General features: G+C 36.8%; 3 protein-coding genes and 2 pseudogenes across 4 annotated transcripts; 1 reads left to right on the forward strand and 4 right to left on the reverse strand.

The window, feature by feature from the left end:
* The first annotated feature begins 4,830 nt into the window (after positions 1-4,830).
* Positions 4,831-9,828, forward strand: LOC120113641 (annotated as a pseudogene).
* Positions 9,345-17,940, reverse strand: LOC120113662 (MACPF domain-containing protein CAD1-like). Of its 2 annotated transcripts, none has more exons than XM_039134745.1 (8): positions 17,297-17,940; positions 16,777-17,015; positions 16,507-16,702; positions 16,347-16,424; positions 15,686-15,869; positions 15,410-15,573; positions 14,189-14,963; positions 9,345-9,355 (listed from the first exon to the last, which is right to left on the reverse strand). In XM_039134745.1, the coding sequence occupies exons 1-7, from the start codon at positions 17,558-17,560 to the stop codon at positions 14,331-14,333; spliced, it is 1,758 nt and encodes a 585-aa protein (XP_038990676.1). In that variant the 5' UTR covers positions 17,561-17,940; the 3' UTR covers positions 9,345-9,355; positions 14,189-14,330. The 2 variants fall into 2 exon arrangements, with proteins under 2 accessions (XP_038990676.1, XP_038990671.1); XM_039134740.1 differs by having other exon boundaries at positions 16,504-16,702.
* LOC120113690 lies at positions 10,592-11,381 on the reverse strand. The gene is made up of 2 exons (XM_039134761.1): positions 11,041-11,381; positions 10,592-10,963 (listed from the first exon to the last, which is right to left on the reverse strand). The coding sequence occupies exons 1-2, from the start codon at positions 11,365-11,367 to the stop codon at positions 10,619-10,621; spliced, it is 672 nt and encodes a 223-aa protein (XP_038990692.1). The 5' UTR covers positions 11,368-11,381; the 3' UTR covers positions 10,592-10,618.
* Positions 12,033-12,607, reverse strand: LOC120218492 (RING-H2 finger protein ATL74-like). The gene has a single exon (XM_039215407.1). It carries the CDS (start codon positions 12,546-12,548, stop codon positions 12,033-12,035), a length of 516 nt encoding a protein of 171 aa, XP_039071338.1. The 5' UTR covers positions 12,549-12,607.
* Positions 17,941-20,185: 2,245 nt separating the features above from the next.
* LOC120113680 lies at positions 20,186-23,201 on the reverse strand (annotated as a pseudogene).
* Positions 23,202-24,812: the final 1,611 nt, after the last annotated feature.

The raw sequence follows: 24,812 nt of genomic DNA on the forward strand, positions 1-24,812 counted from the left end.
TATCATGCTCCGATTCTAGGTGATCTCTTTAAAGCAATTATATTTTGGGCAAACTACTTATTTGGTCACCAACCTTTACCTAGTTTTTTTTTTTGTTTTTGTCATCCCATACCTAACGTTACGTTTTGAAATTAAAAACTCATGGAACTCAACCTCAAATAAAAAATTCATAAAATCTCAAACAACTCTAATCTACAATATATATCACTCGATCAATTTAGAAATAGGATATACAACTTAAGATGCTTCATCATTGAAGAAACTAAAGGTTTTTATATAAAAGAAAAGAATAAAATTTAGGGGCGTTTTATAAATTTTAAAAGAAAAATGTCCATCCATAATATTGTCAAGTATTTAACGATAGAGTAAGCAAGATCAAATGTTAAGTGAGTAAATAAAGAATTTTTAATCGTTAATGACTAGGGCTGTTAATGAGACTAGACAGATCATGAGTTACTCGAGATCGATTCTGTCAAAGCTCGAAAATACTCTATTTGAATGGACTCAACTCGAGTTCTTAACAAGCCGAAACAAGCTACTTAATAATTGACTCAAAAAGCTCGCAACTCGAAAATATAATATATTAAGATTTTATTTTTTAAATAAATTATTAATAATATAAACATTTATGTGTTGATATTTTTAAATGCAATATAAGGTTTTCATGTATTTAAGGTTCAAGTTTGAGTTTGAGGATTCAATCGAATTAAGTTTAAGATTTTTTTTTCATTTTGAGCTTTTACGAGCTTCAGTTCATGCTTTTAAGTTCAAGTCGAGCTTGAAAATTTTAAATCCGTGAGTTTTTTAGTCAAATCAAGCTCCATTTCAGAGTTTTTGAGTCGAGTTCAACTATACTTGAGCTTGACTCGACTTTTTTACATCCCTATTTGGGACCAAAATAAAACTGATAATAAAGTTTAGTGATGTAATTTATAATTGGGTAAACTACGCCAATGGTCAATAATTTTTGGGTAAGTGTTGTTTTCACCACTGATGTTTGAAAAAGCACAAATCGGTCACTCATGTAATCGTTTGTTACAAAATGATCACTCACGTAATCGTTTGTTACAAAATGATCACTAACGTTACCGTTTGTTACAAAATGGTTACTCGACATTAACAACCGTTAACAAATCGTTACTACAGTAACAGAATGCTGACGTGACACATTAAACTAACTGACTCTCTTCTTCTTCTTCTTCTTCTTCTTCTTCTTCTTCTTCTTCTTCTTCTTCTTCTTCTTCTTCTTCTTCTTCTTCTTCTTCTTCTTCTTTCTATCAAAGTTGGTAAGGGAAGATACTCCATTACTAATGGAAGCTTCAGCTTTCTTCTTCCATTTCAAGGCCTTTTGCCTTTTGCCTTTTCCTTTGCCTTTGCCCATCATCTTCTTCCATCATCTCTCTAACAAGACTCTCCACATCGTCACGCTTTACGTCTAGGTTGATTTCCATGGCAGTGCCCCATGTTTTGCATACATATCGATAATTGTTGTTGGGACACCAACATGTGATGAAGCCTCTTCCCTTTATTTCCTCCATGAATTCTGTTGGCAAAACAGTCAATTCACCCATTGCGACATCAGGTCTAACTATCCATAAAAATGGGTACTTACTGTTTGTAATTCCCTAAGCAATTTCTTTTAGATGATGATTTGACATCACTGCTGCACTCCCATAATTCATATACAAGACAAAGTTGGGCTTCTTTGTGTTAAGCCATTCGATGCATCTCAAGTGTTCTACCGCTAATAAAGTGTCCATCTGCAATGAATAATAACATAAGATAAACAGAAGATTTAAGTAACAAACTAAATGGAAACCTAAAATAATTTGTATTTGTAACCATTGAATGGAACAATGCCTACTTGAACAAGTTCTTTTTATTGAAAAATTCCAACAACAACAACAACAAGAAGAAGAAGAAAAAGAAGAAGAAGAGTCAAGTGGTCGGTCAAACATGTTGAGTCAGCTGGTTTAACGTGCCACGTCAGCATTTTGTTATTGTAGTAATGATTTGTTAGCGCCTGTTAACGTGGAGTGATCATTTTATAACAAACGATAATGTTAGTGACCATTTTGTAACAAATGATAACGTGACTATTGACGTAGTTTACCCTTAGCCAAACATTTGTGATCATTGGTGTAATTTACCTGTTATAATTCACATAATAATTTATCATCATCGATACTCATTAGCCCGACATTCCCTGACGTGTGTTTAGGCCACGAGCCACTGGTTCAATATTTCATTTCCATTTCAAACATCAATGGTGAACTAACACTTAGCCAAACATTAGTGACCATTGATGTAGTTTACCCTTTATAATTCACATAATAATCTATCACTATCAATACTCATTAGCCTGACATTTCCTTACTGTGTTTAGGCCATGAGCTACCAGTTCACTGTTTCATTTCCATTTCAAATATCAATAGTGAAAACTAACACTAAGCCAAATATTAGTGACCATTAGCGTAATTTACCTTTTATAATTCACATAATAATCTATCATTATCGATACTCATTAGCCCCACATTTCCAGGCGTGTGTTTAGGCCACGAGCCACCAGTTCATTGTTTCATTTCCATTCTACGCGCACCTCCACGCGTGCAGTCACTCATGGTGCAGGAGAGCTTTCCGGTTCTTCAGCGCGTGCGTTGGCCTTTCTCTTTCAGCGCGGTAGTTAAGCGGACATCCAAGGTCACCTAACATCAGCACGTCGATAACATGACGTCATAAATAAAACGTGAAAAAGAGGTTCAACGGTGTAATGATCGTTGACAGTTGAGGTCTACGCACGCTAAATTCCCGTTGGACGGCGTGGACGATTGAAAAGACTATTTTGTCCAACGGAAACAATAATTACTCGTGGTTTGCCAGTAATAAAGGGGTATAAGCAAGGCTACGCCATGGATTTTGAATTCGATACTATTGCATGACAAGTGGCGCACTTGACGGCGGTGTCCACACGCCGTATACTTTTATACGCTTCGCGGACAAGGAAATTACGTTCTTCGATCGTAATATAAATCGATTTTGTTTTATATTTTATAAAATAAAAGAGTTACTTTAAATTTTTTTTTTAATTTTAAGATTATTTTATGATTTATAATTAAAATTTATAATCGTTTCTTAATAATATTACTTTTAAATTTTGAATTTAATTCTCTCTTTAATAGTGCAATATACCTTACCACAATACCGATACTGATTGAATAATATCATATTAATTAATGGCATATCAATTTTAGTGTTGATTGTCGTTCGTAAGTATTCATCATTTTTTCTATTAATGTATCTTTATTTTATTGTTTTTTTTAATTTTATAATCATATTTTTATGTCACGTCTTCTTCTTATTTCATGGTACGTTTTTTTTTACAGCACATTTTTTGGTCGTTTGGCCGTTGTTTCTGTTTATTTTTTTTAGAATTGAATTGATATCGTCACAATTGATTAAAATATCGCTTATTTGTTATTATGTTGATCTTCCCTGGTTTGGACTCTCGAATTAAATTTGGATTCACGATTTACGTTTGTGGATAGTATTTTCAAGTCGCTCAATTCTGATTTGCGATTTGTCGATGTTCTTTCAATAACTTCAATATCTTTCGTGGTTTGTTGTTGATGTAGTCAGATATGATCTTTTTGCGATCTTAAGTGGTTAATTTTCTTGTGTTTTGGAAAGTGTTCTTACGGTTTGTAATTGTAAATCTTTATTGTAATTTAAATATTTTATATTTTAATAAAATTAACGGCTTCTTAAAAAAAAAGAATTAAATTATTATAAAAATAAGAAATTAAATTTATTCATAGATTTACATAAGTAAATTATTTAATAAATTTTAAAAATAAGAAATTATAAGTGGTAGTGAATATTCTAAAATAATAAATATTAAAAAATGATTTTATTCAGTTCTAAATATAATTAACAGTGGTCGTAGTTATCATATATTGAATAAACAATGTTATAAATTATAATATTGCAAAAATTAAGGATAAAGAGGTGCATAATTAAAATTAATGTAAAAACGATGGTTTAATATAATATTTTATTTAAACCATAAGGGGGTGTTTGGATCAATAAATGTGATATTCTCATGGGAATGAAATCCACATTCTCATATTTGGTTGGTCGAGAATCTCATTCTCGGTAATATTTTATTACCAATAGTAAATTTTTTGGGTATATTACCAGAAATATCATTATCTCCCTTTTCTTAGGTATTGTTGGATTATCAGCGTTTTAGACTAAAATGTACTTAAATTTTTTTTCTTCAAAAATATCATTCTTCTATCATTGAATAATAAAAATTATACGAAGGTTAAATTACAAATTTATCTTTAAACTATTTTACATTTACAAAAAAATATATATAATTAAAATTTTATATGAAGTTCAGAAGTTAAAATAAAATTTTACCTTTTCATTAAACTTTTTTATATTTTTAATTTTATAAAAAAATATATAAATATTATGAATTTAATTTTTTTAAATAAAATATATAAATATTTTTTAACTTGTTAAAAAATAAATATATAATAAAGACAATTTAGTCAAATATACATTTTAATAATTTTTTATTTTTTAACCAAATACGATAATCTTACATTTCTATTAAATCAATTAAACATAAAATATAATATTCTCAATAATCTTACAATAATTTTATATTTCGTAAACTAAACGCGGAAGATAAAAGAAATGAAAATAGTGGGAGTTGGCCGAGTCTTGAAGTATCATCGTGCATGCATTTTTATCTTTGAAAAGTACCAAACTCTTCTCTCTCTATTTCTTTTCTTCTTCTCTCTTTTGCTTTTGCATGCACATGATTCGTTTGCTGTTATCTGACCTCTTGTCGTCGCCGATTTAACTCTACCGTCGCCGGAAGAAACTCCTCGTTTTCTCGATTCTGTCGGCGGATATATTTTTAAGGCAGCATCGTCATCTCCAAGTCTTAGAGACGCAAGAGTAAAACAAAAGCGAATTTAGCATGTTTGCCTTTCGCGACGATATTTAACGCCGCCCAAGTAGCAGATCTCTCTTATCTTCTTCAAGAAGTTATATTTTTTATTTCAGTTTCTTTTTAAATTAATGAGTATCCTTGTTTGACCAATTTCGACTCTGTTCTGTTTTGCTTTTAGCTCACTGATTGGCTTTCTTTAGAGGATTTTTCGCTGTTTTCGAGATACATATATAAACATAGATTGTATTATGGAATTTTTGTAGGAATTAAGTTTGGAGTATGGCTTCAAAGAGCTGCATGAATGTACTCTGCAGCGCGTCCACGTCGATTGAGTGGAGAAAAGGCTGGACTCTGCGGTCTGGAGATTTTGCTAATCTCTGCGATCAGTGCGGGTAATGGAACAGTTATTGAAACTACTGATATTTTGATGAATTTTGTTTTCTTCAATGGTTAAAAGTAGCTAAATACAACAGAGGAATCCAAACAAGGCCAAGGTTTTTGGCCAGATGTTGCTATTTTAAGACTGCCATTGTTCGAAACAATCATCTATGTTTTTCTCTCGCTGTAGGTCTTCATATGAACAATCGATATTCTGTGATGTGTTCCACTCAAAGGATTCTGGGTGGAGGGAGTGCACTTCATGTGGCAAGGTGGGGTGACCCCAAATTGTTAGTTTGTTGCCTTGTCCCTGTAGACACTATGGTGCTTAATGCCTTAATCTCAATGCTTTTGGTGTTGGCAGCGTCTCCATTGTGGATGTATTGCTTCAAGGAGTTGTTTGAGCTTCTTGATAGTGGAGGTATCAACTGTGTAAGCTGTGCTACAAAGTCTGGATTTAACCGTGTAAGATCAACTTGTTCATTCTATTCCATGTTAGAATATCAAATTATAGCCCTGCATTATAATCTCATGCCAAATACTGTGAAAAAGATGCTGCTGTAGGGTTTAGGATAATGAGGACCATTTTTATGGGGGTATGTATACCCCTAAAATACTCATATTACCCCATCTCAATTCTATTTGGTTGTTATCGCCATGGGATGCAATCCTTTTTTGTTACAATATTTTTTTCAAGTTTTGTTTCTCTTTCCTTCCTCTCCTAAAGAAACAGGCTATGTATTCTTTCGAAGATCAAATTAGAGTTTGGAATTGGTCTTCTCACAGGTTATCCATGGAGATTCCTCTTGTATTCTTCTTCTTTCTTCTTTCTACATTAGTGAATTTTCTCCTCTTCTGCCAGTGGTTTTTCCCGAAAGGGTTTCCCACGTAAAATATTGGTCTCTTTTATTGTGCAATCACTATAATTGCCGTTATATTCTAAAATTGTCTTTGTTATATTAGTTCTATGGTTCAGTCTCTTACTGTTTGATGATCGGTAATTGATTCTTGATCTGTAGGCCTTTGCATGTAAAAGTTGAAGTATTTATAATGCTTTTGAAGCATGTGTATACAGATGATTGAAGATGAAAAGCCTAATGAATTTGGTATAGTGAAGGGTGAAGCTGGTCAATTGCACTCAACCTCTGCAGACAACCAATTAAGTGGTGCAAGTACTGAAATCCTACAGTTTATGCAGTTGAGCAACAATGCAGAAAGCAGAGGGCTGAGACGGTTGCTTCAGCTTCACAATGATGACTCAAGTCGGTCTTTTGGGCAAATGAAACAAGAGAAAAATTTGCCTCCTGCTAGAGAAAGTGGAAGCACATCCTTGTCAAATATTGATCAAGGATCTGATGGATCGGTTCAAGCTGTGAAGCCTACCACTTGTAACGTTAATATTTATGAGTCACTGCCCCAAACGAACTTGAGTATTTTTGGGTGGCTCATTGGGAACCAAAATGCCTTCCTAGTTTAGTCGTAGATGAAAGGGGCAAGATGTCTTCAGTCTTGCAACAGGCATCCAAATCTGGCCATCTTCTTCCCAAGCCCCCGACATCGGTCCTTGCAACTGGTTTGGAGTTGAATGCAGGAATGGTACCCCAGATACGAGTGGCTAGGCCCCCAGCAGAGGGACGTGGACGAAATCAGTTGCTTCCTCGCTATTGGCCTAGGATAACCAACCAAGAATTGCAACAAATTTCTGGAGAGTATCCTCCATTGTGTCATTATTGTTATGTGCCCGACCATGAGTTAAAATGCTAGACTACAATTTTTTTTCCATTTCTATCTGTTGACCCAATCCTTAACCATGTAATTTTCCAGTTCAAATTCCACCGTTGTTCCACTGTTTGAAAAGGTTTTGAGTGCAAGTGATGCTGGACGGATCGGTCGTTTGGTACTGCCAAAAGCATGTGCTGAAGTTAGTTTCTATTCTATAATGCTACAGTTGCAACTGATATTGCAGACGTTATATCATGATTTGCTTCCTAGAACTAACTATGTTTTTAAATTACTGTTGCGGTGCCACTGTGACCTTGAAAACCTTTACGATACAACCGTTACATTGCCCTGTTGTGTGTATGTTATAACAAAGAATGAATTTGCAGGCTTTTTTTCCACCCATATCTCAACCAGAGGGTCTTTCCCTCAGGATTCAAGATGTGAAGGGAAAGGAATGGGTGTTTCAGTTCAGATTCTGGCCTAATAATAACAGCAGGATGTATGTTTTGGAGGGTGTGACTCCTTGCATACAGTCCATGCAGTTGCAAGCTGGAGATACTGGTACCACTCTGAACCTTATCATGGAAGGAGCAATCCAAATATTTTGTTTTTAGCTCTCATTGAGTAACTTCACTTATGGTTCTCTTGCACAGTCACATTTAGCCGTAAGGATCCAGAAGGAAAGCTTGTTATGGGGTTTCGTAAAGCAACAAACACTGCAGCAGCTCAGGTAATGTAACAGTCACCTTCCATTTTACCAAATTTGATCATATAATATTGATATATATACCATCAAATATACAGGAAACCATACCGTCTGCCATTCCTAATGGAACTCTATCAAATGAAAGTTCCTTTTCGGGTGTTTTCAAGAATCTGCCCATGATTAGAGGTTACTCTGGCCTTCTTCAGTCATTGAAGGGAAGCACAGATACCCGCCTTAATGGACTGTCCAAACATTTGAGTTCAGTTGGAAGTAATGAGGATAGGACAAGGGAGGACTTATTACTATCACCGATGTTAACTGCCGAGAGAAAAAAGAAGTTGGAATATCGGGTCCAAAAGCAAGAGGTTGCTAACTGACGGTCAGGATGCTTTGGAGCTGAAACTTACTTGGGAAGAGGCTCAGGATTTGCTCCACCCTCCCCCAGGTATCAAGCCAAGTATTGTGACGATTGAGGATCATGATTTTGAAGAATATGATGTGAGTACATTTCCTGGAAGAATGCAGTCATCAATTGCACCATTAACTGATCTTTCTAATTAACCATGTGGTAGACATAAGGTGGGAATATGCTTATGTAGGATTTTATGAACACAGGAACCTCCAGTTTTCGGGAAGAGGAGCATCTTTGCCGTCCGTTCAACAGGGTGAGCATATGCATTTCTGTCTACATTTTTGTTTCTGCACTTGAAAGGATCGATTTATATCTCAAGTTTATGGTCGGGTTACTAGGGTATATCTACTTAGTCTTGAATTGTAAGAATGATCCTCAGGGGACAAGAGCAATGGACCCAGTGTGATAGTTGTTATAAATGGAGAAGGCTGCCTGTTGATGCTCTTCTTCCACCTAAGTGGAAATGTGCAGACAACAAATGGGACCAAAGCAGGTCGGCATTTTCGGAACCGTTGTTCCCTTGTAATCCTATTTGTTATCTTTAACGAGTTCCGAAAGTTTTTTTTTTTATTTTCTTTGCAATTTTTTTGCCAGGTCTTCATGTTCCGCACCAGATGAACTCACCCCAAGGGAGCTAGAAAATCTTCTTAGATTGGACAGAGGTACATTCTAAGAATATTTTAACTTGAAGACTATATATGTAACACAGTGCTTGTGCATATTGATTTCTTCAAGACTATAAATATATGTAAATTTATATCTTGATATCACATGCTTATTCCATAGGCTACATTTAAGCTATATTTTATATACAGATTTCAAAAAAAGGAGAATGGTAGCATTTCATAGGCAAACCCAGGAGAATCAGTCATCACCTGGTTTGAACACTTTAGCCAATGCTGCAATCCTTGGAGATAATGTAGCTGATTCCGGCACTATGACAGTGGCGACCACAACTAAACACCCGAGGCATCGTCCCGGTTGCTCTTGCATTGTGTGCATCCAGCCTCCAAGTGGGAAGGGAAAACACAAGCCAACGTGCACGTGCACTGTGTGCATGACGGTAAAACGTCGTTTTAAAACCCTCATGATGCGCAAGAAGAAGCGGCAGTCGGAGCGTGAAGCGGAGATTGCTCTAAGGAATCAGCAAGCATGTGATCCAGAGAAGAAGCTGAAGTCGACAGGAGCTCTAAACATGTACCATCACTACGCCATCCTTTTGAGAAAGAAGCAAGGTCAGCTAGTGAGTTAGAATCCAAGAGCCGGAGCAACAGCCTAGTCCCGAAATCGGTTGAAGCCAACGAGGGACAGATAGACTTGAACTGCGACCCTGGTCATGATGACAATTGGCAATTAGGTTCCACCCGCATGAGCATGACGAATCTTCTTAGAGTTGCAGGCCTCCGGTTGGAAGCTTACCTCAAGGAGAATGGTCTTACAAGCTTGGTATCTGATCAGCAAGCGATCTCAACATCACATGCTCCGCCACAGATCGTTAATGCAGGTGAGCCACAAGGTGATACATGTTCCCCTTCTGCCACAAAAGAACATGATACCGGGGATGAAGAAAACGGTGAAAATGAGAATGATCCTTAATGACATTCCAGTTCCTATGTGCTATAATTTCTCCAGACATTATTTTTCCATTCATAAAACCCGAATCCGAAACCAAATATCTATTATTTACTATAAGCAATCTGGATTAGAAGAAAATAATAAATCCATTTTCAGATCATATTTGCACTCTTTACATACATATGAATAAATGAATAATTTTTATAAACAATCAAAATCCTTGCAGACTAGTCCTTCTAAGGCTTGCTGCTGAGCATGTTGCATTTCAAGTTCCTGTAATGAGAGGAGGAACAAACTTGGGGTGGAAGGGTCAATGCCAAAGCAGGCGGTCTCACCGGAGAAACTGATAGCTTGTTTCTTGGTGGCAATTATGGTGAGAAACTTAACCTGTTTGCCGGAGTAACCATCCCGTTAAGCCGTTACTAGGTGATCTTGATATCTGTTTTCCAGAAATTGCAGCTGATTCTTATTGAGTATAAAGGTACAAATATTTGTCACGTGTGACCCTCTGATTGAAAAAAATAAATATATTAAATTAAAATAAATTTAATTCTCTAATCAAATGATGACACTTGTCACTAAAGATATATGACACCTATTGATTCGATAGTTAAATTTATTTTAATTTATTAAAATTAGGATCAAAATAAAAGAAAATATAAGTAACAAAGACCAATTGTGTAATTATACAAGTGTAGTTTATCCTATTTTTAAATGATGTTTACTCTCTAAAATACATAATTCATTGTTGATCCTCCATAAATTTAAACATTTTTAAATGAACACAATAATGTTGAGTTACATCAATCAAGATCAGTAATTACATAAAAAAAATTCTACAAATCTAAGGCCAATATTTTCATTTGAGCTTTGAAAAATAGAAGATGGTTTTGACGAGAGCGAAGATCACCTTCAAAGCTGCATACAAAAACCCAGAAAAAACAGTGTATCCATAGCTCCACTCAATCCAATTCCACGCATAGTTCGAAACGTAACCTTTGCCTAAATTGAAAGCAACCCAAGAACCAGCTGCTCCGGCAATCAAGACCATCCAAAAGCTTCTCGTTTCCCCCCTTAAATGCTTCTCGAAATACAGAATCCAGTACAACAAAACAAGCGAAGCGAGAGTTATAATTCCATGACGATTCGATTGCAGCAACAAAGCAATAATCGCAATCACAAAAGAACCGCCGCCGTTCGAATCCTACGGCAAAATAAACGAAGATCAAAGCTGTTTCGACGCAAAAGAAAAAACAAAAAGAAGTACGAATTACCCAATACCTTGTTAGCGAAGGGATTCAGAAGAGATTTAAGATCTGGGTTTCGGATTGTTAACGCTCTGTTTGCACGGCGAAGTCGGAGTTTGTCGAGGAGACCGAGAAATGTGGATTTGAAGGTTCGTTTTTGTTGTGTGGAGATTGAAACTGATGAGCCCGATTTCAGCCGGAGTTTGAGGATGAAGTTGTGGAGCCTCAGGAGGAGGGAGAAGCGGTGGAAGCCGCCGGCGGGTAAGATTCGGGTGGCTTTGAGCTTGAAATTGAAGATCTTGGTTCTGGCTTGGATGTTTAATTTCCAGGAATGTTGCATTTTTTTAGTTCGAGACTGCATCCATCTCAGTGAAACAAAACTAAGAGCTGTTGGTATGTGGTTTTTTAACTATCATCACAAAATAGCCGTTCAGGATCTGTTACTCGTTTTTACTTTTAGGTAAATTGTACATTTAATCATTCAACTTTGATTTCTTAAGCCTAAGGATCATTATCAGTAGTAGATTTAATTTATCATTTTCGTCTCTATAATATTTTTTCATCAATTTAGTCCTCGAAATTATTTAATTTCATCAATGTTTAAAATATCTTTCTATTGTTTAGGGTTTTGAACTTAAGGGTTTAGGGTTTTAGACTTAAGGGTTTAGGGTTTTAAGCTAGGTGTAAGGTATTGGATGATAAAATTAAACAACTCCGAGGGATAAATTGATGAGAAAATACGAGACAAATTAAAATTAATGCAAAAATACATAAAGAAATTAATTATTAAGTCCAAGACCTTTAAAGACTGCAAGTTGAAAGATGGACCACACTTTTACTAAGAGATTAACACCAAAAGATTGAAAAAGAAACTTGAAACTTGCAAATTGCAAATTGCTTGAACACTTTTACTTTGATGTAGTAACCTCAAACTTACGAAGGAAGAAAGAAAAAGGGGAGCATACAGCATTTGCAATTTGGTCCCTAAAGCTCTCCAAACTCAAACAACAACCCCCATTGTATACATCAGCATCCCTCTTGAACAAGTACATCCTTATTTGGTGTCTTATGTTGAAGTAAGGAATGGCGACAATTGGGGCACGACGAGTGTGACAGCAGCCATTTGTCTATGCACCTCACATGGAACCCATGCTTACATTTTGGCAGTTTTCGTACCTTCTCCCCGTCGAGGAACTCTGCAAGGCAAATGGGGCATTCAGTGGACGTAAAGCTCCCGTCCGTTCCGTAAACGGCCACCGGGATTCCTTGCAGATCGCGTTTTTCGAGTCCGGTCATCGCGAGGCGAGTCGCGGCTTGTTCCGGACTCTCGCGGCGCATGCAACGTAGCACGCATCGGACTATGGCGTTCAACCCCAAGGCGCACATCACGGTGCATAAAAGAGCTGCCATTATAACCGCCTGGTTTTTGTCGAGATTCATGTCGCGCGTGTGAGAATCGTAGTGGGTTTTGTTCCCACTTGCCGGACCCAGTTCTGTCTCAAGCAGCCGCCGGTAATTCATATTCACAGTTGATGGTAACATAGTTGAAGCTCACCGCTTGAAACTTTGAGACAAAAACAAGAACAAGTGTTGTCAAAACCCTAAAGGGAATAGTTTGGTGTTCATGTTTTGCAACACAAAGGAGTTTGGAAGTTGTTCTGGGTTGAAGATTCCAAGTAGACAGGAACATAGAAAAAGCATCTCCTTTGCCTATAGGATAAGGCAAAAACACAGGACTGCCTATAGGTGGTGGCTTGGTATCCGAACCGGGGACCGCTTTCACCCGCGGGATTCTCTCTCCTAATTATGTCCCAATACCAACTATTTAAGCAAAAGTGTTACCGAGGTTTTAAAACGGAGATGTCTCAAGTCTTGCCAGAGTCTCAAAATTCTCCCCCTCATCATAGCTCTTAAGTCTAAACCCTAGTTGTGCAGTGAGTAAAGAAGGGGACATGGAATGCTTTATTTATATGAACCTGTTTCTAGTGTTTTCACCTAGAGGTAGCGAGCTGGGCAGCGTTAAGAAAATTTTATTACTCAATTTGATTAGTTGCTAGTTAAAATTTTAATTAATCCGGAATTAATATAAGATAATATTTGTTCAAAAATAACTTTCAATCTTTTAACATTGAACCCTCAAACCCTAGTCCTCAAAAATAATAACAATTATTTTACCACGAAGGCCGTTTATTTATTTTTTAGTGTTGTAAAATATTAATTAATGATTTAGTAATTTTTGTTGTTTATTACAGAATTAATAGATTAACAATTTATCATTTTTTTTATTATTTATTAATAAATTAACACTTTTTAAATGAAATAAATTTTTAAGATAATTATATAAAAAATTAACGAGCTACTCGCGAACTTACCAAGTCGAGTTGGACTTTTCTCGACCCAACTCGTTAAGGCCATGAGCCGAGTCAACTTAAGTGGAGCTTTTACCTAGTTTTGACATAGTGCTAACTCATTAAACACCTCTAATTTCGCCCTAATTAATTCCCCAATGATCAGATATTAAATGTGTAAAAGAAATATCTTTAAAAAGGTAAGATCTTGAGTGATGGTTTAGTTTGGCTACCAGAGCATGCAGTGTGAAAAGCCTAAAAGAGAATATGGGTACGTAGCAAACCAGCTGTTTGATAAGCTTGGTGCAGGTAGCTGCCATGTTTTCATTCGGTTTTACATCCCACTTTTGACATCAACATAACAAGAAAACTATTTTGATTGGCACATCTTGTAATAATATATCCTGCCCTTTTGAACTTTATAATAAATAAATAAAAGTGAACTGATATTTATCCTTTTCGTTAATGGAAGCGAAATTTCATTAAAACAACCTGCAACTTGGATGCTATACTTCACCCCTGAAAACATAAAATATATTCCAACTTGCTCTAATTTATAACTTTGAGCATTTTCAGGTATGATTCTGCAAGCAATAAGGAATATACCCAAAGCCTCTACTTCGAAGTCACTGCCAGAAACGGTAGGACTACAGCCGACTACGATGCAGTGTCTCATGGTTCGCAGATTGGACAATCGTTCAAAGCTGCTTCATTCTAGACAAAATTTGTTGACATCAGTAGCCGCAAAAGGGGTGATTTGTACAAGAACGTTTCCTCATGTAGATAAAATGAGACAACTTCAAAGGGTTTTCCCCCCTACAAAATTCAAAGCACTTGCAACAGGAAGAAACTCCATCTTTTGCATACATGTCCTAACCCACTCAAACCAGATTCATCACAGCACAATTCTTTACAAGCACAATTAACACATACGAACATGCAAAATGGAAAAACATTGAAGCTGGTGCCAAGAGATTCAATAATTCAGCAAGGAGTACTTCACTCGCAACACAATTTTGCCTTTCTCGACACCAAGCTTTCCACCGGTGACCAACCAGTGACCCGGAGGATCTTGTGGCCCCTTGCTCATCTCAGACGTATCAACAAATTTTGCTAACTTATTTACCACATTTTCTTGTGAGCCGGAGCTTGAGTCGCCGGAGTTGGTAGCACTCATATTAGCAGCAACTTTCTTTGATTTGTCATTTGGACAATGGTCCCACAAAGATCTTCTTATCGTGCAACCCGGAAGCCTAGAATACAAGAGCCTCATGTACAAGACGTTTCTAGACCCAAAATTCCAGACCCCAAGTTGTGCCCCAGTGACAGTGTAGACACCAGAGAGATCACCTATAAAGGTCTCGGGGTTTTCGATTGGTGCAGTACTGACATGAGAAAAATTCTTCCATTTCACAGGTTCAAACCATCTGCTATCTTGCTCCTCCGGTCCCTGCCACTTGGGAGCACCAATTGCAACATGGGTTTCCCAGTGCGGAAGAAGGATCTTTGGAAGAGAAGCCAAGTGTTGAAGATGAATGCTAAGACGGTTTTGCTTGGTTCCTTCTAGTCGTAATCGCAAGCCTGTTACGGGTTTACGTCCAACTGAGACCTGCAATTTACAATAAGCCTAGATTAAACGCAAAATATTTTTATAACAATTTACTTCCATTTTGCATTTTAGTTATATTACATACCATAGTTATGGCTCTTAGAATGCACGTAGAAGATGTGCGATTGTTATCAAGCTAGATAAAGCTCAACTCAACACTCGGGAGCAAAAACAACGGCTATTAAAGCTGGTAAAGTTTCTTGTAGCGATAGACATCAAGAAGGTGCCTTTCATTATTAAACGTTACGTGACAATGAGCCATACGCGGGGACTGAGAACTAGTCTCACTATTCTATAACATATACGCAAAGACACACAGCACAAAAATATCAAGAAGCCTTAATTAATTGTGATCTTAAGCCAGTTGTGATTCTTACGAACTAGTCTCACCAACAAGTGAAAGAGCTTGATATTTAACAATTAAGACATGTTGGATAAACATATACCTGCTCTTGGCTGACGTAAAGTTTTTGCCCCATCATGCTGAATTGCAAAGATGGGCAAACGGGTTCCTTCCTTTGGTGGCCGGGAATCTTGTCCTTTACAGGAGCCCATATCCTAGGAATCTGGAACTCCAAAAAACATCTCAGTTCTTCAATCGGAGGCTTGTCTGCAGAGAATCAGACCGAATATTTAGGTTAGTAAAAAAGAATCGTTGGCAACATAACGAATGAGAAAGAACAAATTGCATCTGATAAACCACAAAGATTTGGTTGTATTACATTCAAGATAAAGACTCATGGCACGAGCCAGATGCTCCTTTCCAGCTACTCCGTCAAGCAGAGCAGTAATAGGATAGAAAGTCATTTCAATGACATCAGGAGAGGAGCGGACGGTTTTTACCCATTGAGTGTGATTTTGTTCCAGATCATCTCCTCCCCTCCTCCGGAAAATGACCGTAACATCCTGCAAAAACATCTAGTCACACATCTGGAATTGGCTAAGAGTAAATGATATACAAAAAAGAATGAGTTCCAGGTAAATCATGTAAATAACATCTTTTGGAAACCAGAGGCAATCTGCCATATCCACTTTCAAACCATACAAAAATTGAACCACCAAACCTAATCCTAAAGCAAGATATACTTGAATATCTTTTGGCAACTAAAAGCAATAAACTATGCATGTTAGCCTCTCCTGTACACTCAATCGTGATCGATGATGTCATTACTTTACATCATTGCCATACAAAAAACTAAGAGGAACAGTAGGAATAATCACAAGAACCACCACCAAAATAAAGCTTAATTCCACTGCATGGGGTGGCTGCATTATCTGATCAAACAGTAAACTGTAACAGAATAGCACCCCAAAGATATCAAATATTCATAAGCAAATTGATTTCCAGTTTTCACTAATAAAACCGACAAGCCATCTAAATACCTCTTTTCCATTAAGATATGGCGCGTTGGAAGGTTGAGGGTATATCCCTTGACTGTTGAATAATCCAGGATCAACACCCTGTAAAGTTTAGAAATTATATCAAGACAGCAATGGACGATGAAGGATGATAAAAATATGATAGAAACAGTGTGGAACTAGCCTTATCCTTCAATTTGATTTGACCTGAACTTCTATGAATTTCATTGTCAGAGAATCTCTGGTTTCCAATATCCTGCACATAGTTTTTAATCTCCATGGTAGATAAGGGTGAAGAGTGATGTTGTTTGACGTATATCTCATCTTTACCACCAATAGTTACAGAAGTGATGACGTGTGTCCCGAAAGTTTCGATGAAACTGTAAAATAGAGCAAAATTAGGACTTGAACCTATATTATAAGAATTTTACATTAACCAACAAATAGTGCATACCTTGCCGAGGATAATGGATCCCAAGATATTGGGACGGCTTGTTTAACCTTTTCTTGCAACACCAACTGGGACATTGTAAGCTCAAACTTGGCAAGTGGAATGTAAAATCCATCTACAGAGAGCATCTTCGTGGCCGCGAAATCAATATTCATCGAACCGGTAAAGCTAAATGCAGAATTGAAACTACCAAGCGGAAAACTACCAGACACATTAGTTTTTTTATTAAAATACTCCACCATCTGCAGTTGGTAGTTAAGAAAAAAGTAAATTAGAAATTGTTAAACTCAATACAAATCATTTTGAAAGAAATCAAGTCATAGCAAATCATTGTAATCAAACACCAACAATCAAACATTACATGTATACTTCCATAGGACATACCGTGTAAGAAACTATTTAACTACTCTAGGCCAACAATCAACACAAATGACAAATATCAATTCTTACAGACTACAACCTCGTAAGAAATCTCCAAACTTTTACTTTGAGCTAAACCCAGAAAATCACAACATTATTTTACCTCATGAAAATTACAAACCCCAGAACTATGACGTCCAATAGGCTCCTGGGAGTTCTTGATATCTCTGGAAATATTGTGCAGAACAAGTTGATCGTCCAAGTAGACATCCCTAACGTGTTCCTCGTCGATTTCGACAATCCTAGAACCCGCAACACCTTTACAGTATAACAGCCTCGTGTCGAAGTTGACATCAAATCCTCTCCCTAATGCCTGAACTGCGTTGATTGCAGTGTGCTGAGCAGCTGCATTTCCATTTTCCCCCATTTTTTCATCACCAGAGTTCCCACTTCAAACACCAACTTTTTCCTCGATCAGAATCATGCCAAGAACACCGAATAAGCTCGGCTGAAAAAAGAAAACCCAATTTCCCTATTCCACTGAAATCCGAAGAGATCGAATGAGCTGTGAAGATAATCAAAAGGCGCAGCAAACCAAAGCACGGAGATTTTCGTGTAGTTCTTTGAGAGAAAATCTGGAGTTGACCCGAGGGAGAAGATTCATTAGAGATACGGCGATGAGAGAATCAAGGGTTCAACTTTTAATCTGGAGGAAGATCTGAAAGATCACGATTTAATCCGATGGTTTCTCTTGGAAAAAGAGGCTGTGTGGTTCACTGTGGAATATGTTGGCTCAAAATTCAAAAGCCATTGACTCTCCATGTCCAGAAAAGAATTAATTTTGCTTAAATACACGACACGGAAATCGTGGCAGAAAATCTCAACCGTCCACTTAGTTTTGGACCCAGTCTCGAAATGAAATTATTATTTCAACAACCTTCATATTTAGGGCGTGGGAGATGACACGATCTAGACTCTCGAAGACTAAATTTTATACTCAACCTAACATAAAATATTCTCTTCGAAAATTATTCAACCAATAAAAAAAGTACAATTACATCATTATCATTAATCTTTAAATTATTTATATTATTAAACTTTTAATTGTTCTAGTAATAACATTAAATTTTGATTCTGTTTTCATTTATATTTAGGGGTCGTTAAATTGTAACAGTGTAATAATGTGAATAAATCTTTTTGAAATTTAGAGGTGTATAGATTAATATTGAACTTTTAAAAGATTTACACTTTCGACATTAGATTTTTTTTATTGTCGCTTGTAGTCAATCGTTGTCTCTCACTATTCGTCATTTACTATAAGATAGATGTCAAAATGTTCGCATTTTACTTCTCTCTTTACATAAAATTGATTTTTCACAAAACTCATTTAAAATTTGATTTGAATGATTCAGACTTTACCGAAGACATGACCTCTAATAGGAAATTATGGAGACTTAAGACCAGGGTAGCCGAGTAGTGCGGGTCACATCCGTAAGGTGTATCATATCTGTCTTCTTTTAATGTCTTTGTAGTAATTTACATGACTTATACTTTTTATACGTTTCTGTCAATGGAAATTATGGAGGCTTAGAACTAGGGTAGCGGAGTAGTGTTGCCTTTGTTTAGGTTTTAACCCATTTTATTTATTCCTTCTCGTAACTTGCTATCGTTGACTTCTGTGTATCATTTTCTTCATGTTTCCTCTTTAAATTTTGTCGGTTCTTACGTTTCTGTCTATTGCAGGGATTCTTATGCAGGGATTTATTTGCAGGGATTACTTCCCATTTACAGACGCGCATTTTTGAATACTACATTATTAACACTGTTCAACTATGTATTTATTTATTTAACTATACATGCATTGCATTCTATCTTTATTTTTAATTTTCTGACTGCCGGAAGTCTTCCACGGAAGCTGCTTTCAACCTGGTGTTGGGGCAGCCTACTACCCTACCTCCCCCTTACCCCCATTGTATATGGGAATAGGGTTTTATTGTTGTTGTTTGGATGAATTATTATTTTTATTGTTGTTGTTATTATTATTGAATAATATATAACATGAAATAAAACACAATTGAAAAAATAATTAAAATACATAAGCGGATTTAGTATTTGAATCTCACCGTCCAAATGCATGTCAATGCCTTCAGTTAAGAATTGAGCATTGCCAGGTGGAAGGGTTGTCAGCTGGAGCCATTAGCTGTTGGTTTTGCTAACTGTTTCTGGTAATTTGTTAGGCGGTTAAGCCAGCTGTCCTTTGTTGGGTTAAACTATCAGTGTTAATCCATGAAGGAGGCAATCGGCGTGGCTATATTAACAGGTCTTTTGACCAAGGGCTAAGCATAGTCTTTAGCCTACATTCTGTTTTCTACCACTCCATTTCTGTTCTCTTTGTTTTTTTCCCAGGAGGTGTTCTTCCTAGCTTTAACACCTTCGGCTCCAACTCAAATGGATAATGGTGATGGTAACGCACAAAAATGCAACCCATAACAACATCAATCCACAACGCTTCCCAAGTACAAGACGCCGAGGATCAAAGCTGCAATGGCAAGTTGGACGAGCAAAGGCGGACAAAAAGAAACATTTAGCATCATACCAAGGAAGCTACTTTTGCTCCTCATGTATCATCATTGGAGTCGACTGCATGGTATGAAAAGCACAAACCTATCCATTCACTGCATCTCCGGCTTCGTTAACAATGCCTAAAGCACGAAACTGAGCATCGGTGGAATCTATAAATGTATCACATGAAATGCATACATAACATCTCTTTAGGAAACAAGCTCTTAGCCAGTCACTTGAACTACAACCCAAGCTAAAAGCAAGTTGTTAAAGTTGCACTGTAATAACCATTTTCCTGCTGAAGGGGAAACATTTAATATGAAGTGGGAAAATTCGAAACCAACGAGGTCGACTAGACAATGTAAATGGTGCTCCGTTATTCTTTTATTTTGCCAACTTCCTACAATTCCTTCACGAGAAAATCATCACTAAAATCCTTACTACGAGGAGGTCCAATTAAAAACTTTCTTGAGTTGGAATGAAAAGAAACTTTTTGCCAAAAAAATTACCACCAGTTATGAGTTCCTTGTCCTCTTCGCAGCGAACAATTGGTGTAGGAAAGCAAATTTCCCTTTCGCACGAACGGATAACTCGGTTATGGTTCCGTTACTTGTTCCTGCTTTCTCGCTGGTGTCTGATTCGGGTATTGATGACGGAGGAGGTGTAAGTGTGGAGAGAAAAGCATTCAGCATACGGACTATCTGACTGAAGCTGGACCTCATATTAGGGTCCTCAACCCAACATGACTGTATTATAAATGCCAAATCAGGGGTTATATCCTTCGGAAGGATGGGTCGTTCTTGCTGCAGTCATATAGCACCAACCTAGTTAGTTATCAGTTAGTTTAAACATCTATGATGCGTAATTATGTTCACTAAAAGACTTGCACCTTAAAAGCAGCGGCATAAGCAGCCTGCAAATTGGACATGCCTTCAAATGGCATGCGATTGGTCAATAATTCCCACAAGACAATTCCAAAGCTGTAGACATCAACCTTGTTATTGTAATGCTTTTTCTCCCCCTGGCGCAATGTCACGGTGCTATACAACTACAACCAAAATCACAAACCATTTGTACATGCTAATCAACAAATTACCAAAAGGGGGATTGCCAAGTAATCTCTAAAGCAAACGGCAATAATAGTCATTTTTTGGGCATAAAGAGTAGGTCATTCTGTCTGTAGTTAAAGGCAATCGCAATTGAAGTATTAAAATATAAACATATAAATAAATGTGTGTGAATATCAGCATTAAAACTTCTCTTTTTGATTAAAACGTGATGATTTCCATAACTAACGTCACTCAAATAATTAAACAAAAGTGTAAGTTTCAATCTTCACTAAGGAAAAAAAATCTCTCTTTTGTTAATACAGTAGTGGCACAATCGTACAAACCTCGGAGGCCATCCAGCGATAAGTCCCGGTCTCTGCAGTCATCATTTCAGTCACAGATTCTTCCCTAGCAAGACCAAAATCTGCAAGTTTCACGTTCTTCTGGTTTGCTGTAAGCAACAAGTTGTCTGCATTGATAAATTTCCGTATACATTTGCAATTAGCAAAAGGAATCAATAAATACATACGGAACCGTGAACCAATGTATTACACCAAAGAGTAAATTGCAAGTCACACTCAGCTCGAGGCTGTGATTCACTCAGATAGGCATCAGCCAGTGAAATGCCTGTGATTGCACCTTCAAGTGCTCCGGTTTTCAAATTTTCATACTATTTCCTATATAAAATCAGGAATAATATTGTTCAAACAAAACACAGGAAACAGACACTAAAAAAAGAGATCACTGAACCAGCAAATAGTTCAAAAAGAAAATCATCTAAGCCACTCATGCACAGTGTGAAGATTATTTAACAACTGTGAAGAATTCATGCACACATGCATATGCATGAGAGGGAGAAAGAGATGATCCAGATGCTTCCATAAGGAATCATTGAACGGGTTTGAATCATACAGGCCAGCTAACAACCTTTTCAATAAAGGAGCATTTAACATAACTGAGAAAAAATATTCAAGAAATACCAGGCTTAAGATCTCTGTGTATAATCCCGTTGGCGTGTAGACAATCCATGCACGAGCAATGTCCAGTGCAAAATTCAAAGCCACAGGAAGGTCTAAAATTTTTGGATGGATGCTAAGTAAATACTTGCGGAGGGACATTCCAGGTAATAGCTCGGTTACCATAGCCATCAGCGGGTCCTTACAAGCTCCAAAGAACTGTCAAGTTGAGAAACAAATATACAACAGATTCCATCAATGGAAAGTCTGCATATTGCATTTCTTTTCTCTCTTTTTTCCCGAATAATCACCTTGACAAGATTCTCATGTTTCACTCGAGACATCAAGTTAACCTCCCGAGTAAAACGACCCTCGAGGGCATCTCTTTCCTCAGCAGTACTCCCACGGTGAAGGACTTTAATGGCGACAATCCGATCACCATACCTGAAAAAAAAAATTTAGACTCACTCATCCTTATGAAACTAGGACAGTACCCTTATTGAACAACCAAAACTGGTACAATTTATTCCATCACATTGTTTCACTTGAAAACTCTACAAATTAAAATACCATCTCCAGCATTTCTGTCTTCCCTCCAAAATTTTCTGACGGAAACTATAATAATTATCACAAAGGAAAGCAATGTTCTTATATTTTTTTACTGTTACATTCGCATAAGAACATAAAATACATTTTCTATCTAAAACAACAAATTAAGCTTGTTATTATTATTATTATTTTTCGTGGGTTGGGGGGGGGATAATTAACTACAAAAAAGTTCGGATTACAATAAAAATATTTACCACTAAACTACCGTCAATCATGATTTTTTTCCTCTGTTTATTTTGGCGTCTGAGAAAATAATTCTGAGTAAATTAATAAAAAAAATATTATTAATTTACAGAGTGATTGAGACTGACCTTCCTTCGTATACTTTGCCATGAGCTCCTTCACCGATTTTGGAGCCGATAAATAACAATTTCGAGTCAATTAGCAAATTTTGATTAATTGTCAACTCCTGAGCACTCGTTGTCAACCCATTTGAAACGACTACGCTTCTCGTTTCTTCTTCGATGCAACTCATAGTTGCAACTCTTTTACAATTTTAAATTTCTAAATCATTCCCGATTTCCTCGTTCCAATCAAATTAAAAATTCAGTTTCCAACATCGCCTTTCAAACCACCGAATCTCGCAACGATTTTAAATTCCGCAACGATTTTGTATCCATCTCTCTCTATATATATTTGCTTTGAATTTCGCTTCAGCTCCAATTCTCGTCTCCGAAAATTCAAAAACAACTAACAAAGGAAAAACAAGGTGATGCAAAAGCAGCTTACAGCCCACGCGAAAACGAAATCTCTCCGGTGAAGCTTAAGCTTTCACATAAAACAGAGAATTTCAAGTCATCAAAGAAAGAATAAACGATTAAAATGAAAAACAAAAGATTTGAGCTGAGATTTGTTTGTCGCTCTAGAAAACTATTATCAATCAAATATTCCGATGAAGATAGTATTCCGAGAATTTTTTTCCTTTTTTGTGTCTGTTCCGAGAATTATCAAACAAGGTTCTCCTGATGCTCAAAACATGACTGCTAGCTGGCAACAATTAGGAAATCAAAGGCTAAAATCAGCAGCGAGCATGGATCAGGGCAGGTTCAAGAATTCCTTGTTTAATCTGAAATTTATTTGTATCAGGGTAAATTCGATGTATGCTATACTCCGACTCTGACCTTTTTTTTCTTTCCACTTCTAACACGCAGGATACTTGTACAATCATTCCGTTTAAAAAACAAAGAAGATTTCCCGCCTTTATCCATTTGAAAACAGCGAAGAGAGAATGATCGATCTGAATTTATACAGTTGAAAAGCATGGAAGAATAGAGTGACAGTAAATGCTAACGAAGTTGGCCTGGTGCCTCGGCTTGTTTGAATATGACTGTTTGATAGCTATTCCAAAGCCATGTATGGAATTTGATTAGTTTTGTGTGGTTCGAAGATGTATATGTACATTTCGACTAATTTTCCCCCTTAATTGTCTTAGTGAGTTATTCATGTATTCTTATGGAATTATGGCTTGGTTTTTCCCTTTGTTTTTTCCCTCAGGTTTTGATATCTTGGCCTCTGGTTTTTGGCAAAAAAACAAAAGTTTAGACACAGATATTGTCAATTGCTGACTGATTGTTGATGTAGCTTTTACCGCAAAAATAGACCCTCTCAAAGGAAAATCTGGGATCATATAACACATTCTATTCCATCTGCCTTGTTCTTAAATCTTATATATATAGTCGTATACTTGTCGTTCTGAAGATGGAATTATTACGCAAAGTCCCACAACTTTTGAGGGTGTCTGCTGTTTCTCTTTGAAGACACGTATTGGAAGATGTGTTGATGTTGTTAAATCTCAGCCTGGATTCGTTGAAACCGATCCTTCAGGTCGATACGTTGAAAGATTATTTCATTTTCCCGAGAAAATTTAGAGAGAGGTTTTTGATGTTAATATCTTAGATCATGCAATTTGTGTTGTATATATTCAACTAATGGTTTCATCAAAATCTGTGTATGTGAATCTGTATGCAGTTCAGAGAGATTATGGGTAAAGGAGCAATGAAGACGGGTACAATGCATTTGATGAGTTCCTTGGAACAGAGGTGGCATGGAATTGAGTTAAGCTCGTTGTATATTCCGTTCGTCGGGCAAATTGCAGCGGCATTTCTCCGAACAAGTCTACAATGAGCTCGTAAATGTCTATTATGTCTTTTTTTTTTGGTAACAAAGATAGCCAACAAATTAGTGGGTAGATCTATCTAGCATATTATCCATGTTTGAATTAAAAACGTGATGAGCTTCCTGAGGGTGTTGAGTGAGCGTGGAAATCTCCATGCTTCGGCAATATCGCATGCGAGCAAGGCAGTCAGCAAGCCGATTAACTTCCCTCGGAGTGTGACTGATTCTAACGCTCCAGGACCGGTTGAGAAAAGCATGGATTCTCCTAAGAAGCGTAGGCTCAAACGACTGGGGAAGAGAGTTGAGATTGCGGACCACTTGAATATTATCGGTGTTGATCACAATATGTCGGAAGCTATGTTGCCAAGCAAGTTCAAGACCATCTGCA

This window comes from Hibiscus syriacus, unplaced genomic scaffold (assembly GCF_006381635.1).
Source record: "Hibiscus syriacus cultivar Baekdansim isolate YM2019G1 unplaced genomic scaffold, ASM638163v2 tig00000778_pilon, whole genome shotgun sequence".
In the NCBI taxonomy this organism is placed as follows: domain Eukaryota; kingdom Viridiplantae; phylum Streptophyta; class Magnoliopsida; order Malvales; family Malvaceae; genus Hibiscus; species Hibiscus syriacus.